The sequence below is a fragment of the Lathyrus oleraceus genome, chromosome 5 (assembly GCF_024323335.1).
Source record: "Lathyrus oleraceus cultivar Zhongwan6 chromosome 5, CAAS_Psat_ZW6_1.0, whole genome shotgun sequence".
In the NCBI taxonomy this organism is placed as follows: Eukaryota; Viridiplantae; Streptophyta; class Magnoliopsida; order Fabales; family Fabaceae; genus Lathyrus; species Lathyrus oleraceus.
This window is the reverse complement of record NC_066583.1, coordinates 341,448,565-341,450,585: the sequence shown is the minus strand read 5'-3', so window position 1 is coordinate 341,450,585 and position 2,021 is coordinate 341,448,565. Positions and strand designations below refer to the sequence as shown.

General features: G+C 39.9%; 1 protein-coding gene across 1 annotated transcript; it reads left to right on the top strand.

The window, feature by feature from the left end:
* The first annotated feature begins 257 nt into the window (after positions 1-257).
* On the top strand, positions 258-1,724 carry LOC127080569 (uncharacterized). Its single transcript, XM_051020885.1, has one exon. It carries the CDS (start codon positions 258-260, stop codon positions 1,722-1,724), a length of 1,467 nt encoding a protein of 488 aa, XP_050876842.1.
* The last annotated feature ends 297 nt before the right edge of the window (positions 1,725-2,021 follow it).

Below are 2,021 nucleotides of genomic sequence, written 5' to 3'. Positions count from 1 at the left end.
GGAGATTAGGGATATGCATTTATGAAAATTTGTAGTAATTAATATGGAGTGGAAAAAGTACTCAAATTACAGTCTATTTTCCTAAAATAAAATGCCCCCATTATGGTAAATCATTACCTTGTATTGGAAATACCATCTATTCCATCTTCACATGCTACCCCCATAACCCCATTACCTACTCCAACTATTCGATCTTCCTTTTCCTTCTCCACAAACCTCTACTAGGGAAACCTTACCTTTTCAAGAAAAACTCCAAAATGTCACAACATCAAGGTACATCTGCTTCTAAAAATACTAAGTTTACTCTAAAATTTAGTCTTCCTCCCATGGGCGTCCCTGATGATGAGATTCTGGATGTTGCTCCTCTCTCAGTTATTCCCGCCGCAGACATTGATTTGAACCAACCCATCTCCATTGATGCCTCCGCTTCTGCATTTTCCAATCAAGGTAATCCCTTTAGTATCCTGTATGGTTCAACTCCTGTCACTAAGCATAAGGAAGGAACACACTATATTGATCGTGTTATAAGAGACCTAGTTACTAGAATTCTTAATGAAGGCCACTTTGTGAAGGGGGTTTCTACTCCCCTTGCTCAAATGTATCCCCCTCCCGAGGTTGAACAACCTAGTGGTAAGGGTGATGATTCCTCTAGTTCTGAAAAGGACTTGGCTTATGAAGGGTTACGCTTTCTAGGAAAAACCATGTCTAACAAAGGGAAATTTGTGGCCTCTAACACTGCTAATGCTTCCCACTCTGAGAAGCATGATGATGCAAATGTTATTATTGATCTAGAGGATGGTAGCTCTGATGATCAAGAGGAAAGCTTGATTCATCACATAAAGCCAAGTGTGGCTAATTGCATGAAGACTCACAAAGGAAAATATGTGGCTGAACTTATGTTAGTTAGAAAAGCTAAGAAGACTGCTGTCATTGGTCCCTCCAAACCATGGAGCAAGGTTGAAATAAAGAAGAGAAAGGTCAGAGATGATTCTGAGCCTGAAGAGGATGTTGAGGAATATGTCCCTGACATCTCGCCTGCGAAGAAAACTACTGTTAGGAAGTCTCCTATTAAAGTACATGTTGTTCATTTGGATAACATCTCCTTCCATCTTGAGGATGGAGTTGCTAAGTGGAAATTTGTGATTCAAAGAAGGGTAGCTGTGGAAAGGGAATTGGGAAAAGATGTTGCTGATGTCAAGGAGGTCATGGATCTGATACAAGCTGCTGGACTTTTAATGATTGTTGTTGGGTTCTCTCAATGCTACGAAGGTTTAGTCAAGGAATTTATTGTTAATACTCCCGAGGATATTTCTGATAAGAACAACAAGGAGTTCTGCAAGGTGTATGTGAGGGGTAAGTGTATAACATTCTCTCCTACTGCTATTAATAATTTTCTAGGCAGAAATAATGAGGGTGCAGGAGAATTAGAGGTTACAGACAATCAGGTCTATAGGGAGATTATAGCTAAGCAGGTGAAAGTTTGGCCTTTTAAAAAGCATCTTCCTGCTGGGAAGTTGACTATCAAATATGCTATCCTGCATAAAATAGGAGCTGCTAACTGGGTCCCTACCAACCATATCTCCACCTTTTCTAATACTCTTGTGAGGTTTATTTTTGTTGTTGGGCCAAAAGTGAAATTTGACTATGGTAGATATATGTTTGATCAAATCATCAAGCATGCAATTACTAATGCAGTTAGCTGCCAATTGCTTTTCCCTCTATGATCTGTGGAATTATCTTGAACCAACAAATGGTAGACATTTATTTTGTCTCTTTGGTCTCTTTTGGCTAAAAAGGGGGAGAAGTAGCTGTAGATGTAGCTGAGTATCTTAGCTTAGCTTTGTAGTATTGTTGTTGCTCTGTTTGTCTGATACAGGGGGAAAATTCTGGTGTTTATTTGTTTGGTACAGGGGGAGAATTCTTTGTGCTCTGTTTGTGTGAAGCAGTATGGTTGTTCCTTGTTGTGGACTGGCTTAAGGGGGAGCTGTTGTGTTCTGGGAAGTTGTATGGACTTGAGGTAG

Excerpts from the sequence above, each read along its gene's own strand:
- LOC127080569 (XM_051020885.1), top strand. The coding sequence starts at position 258 with ATGTCACAACATCAAGGTACATCTGCTTCTAAAAATACTAAGTTTACT.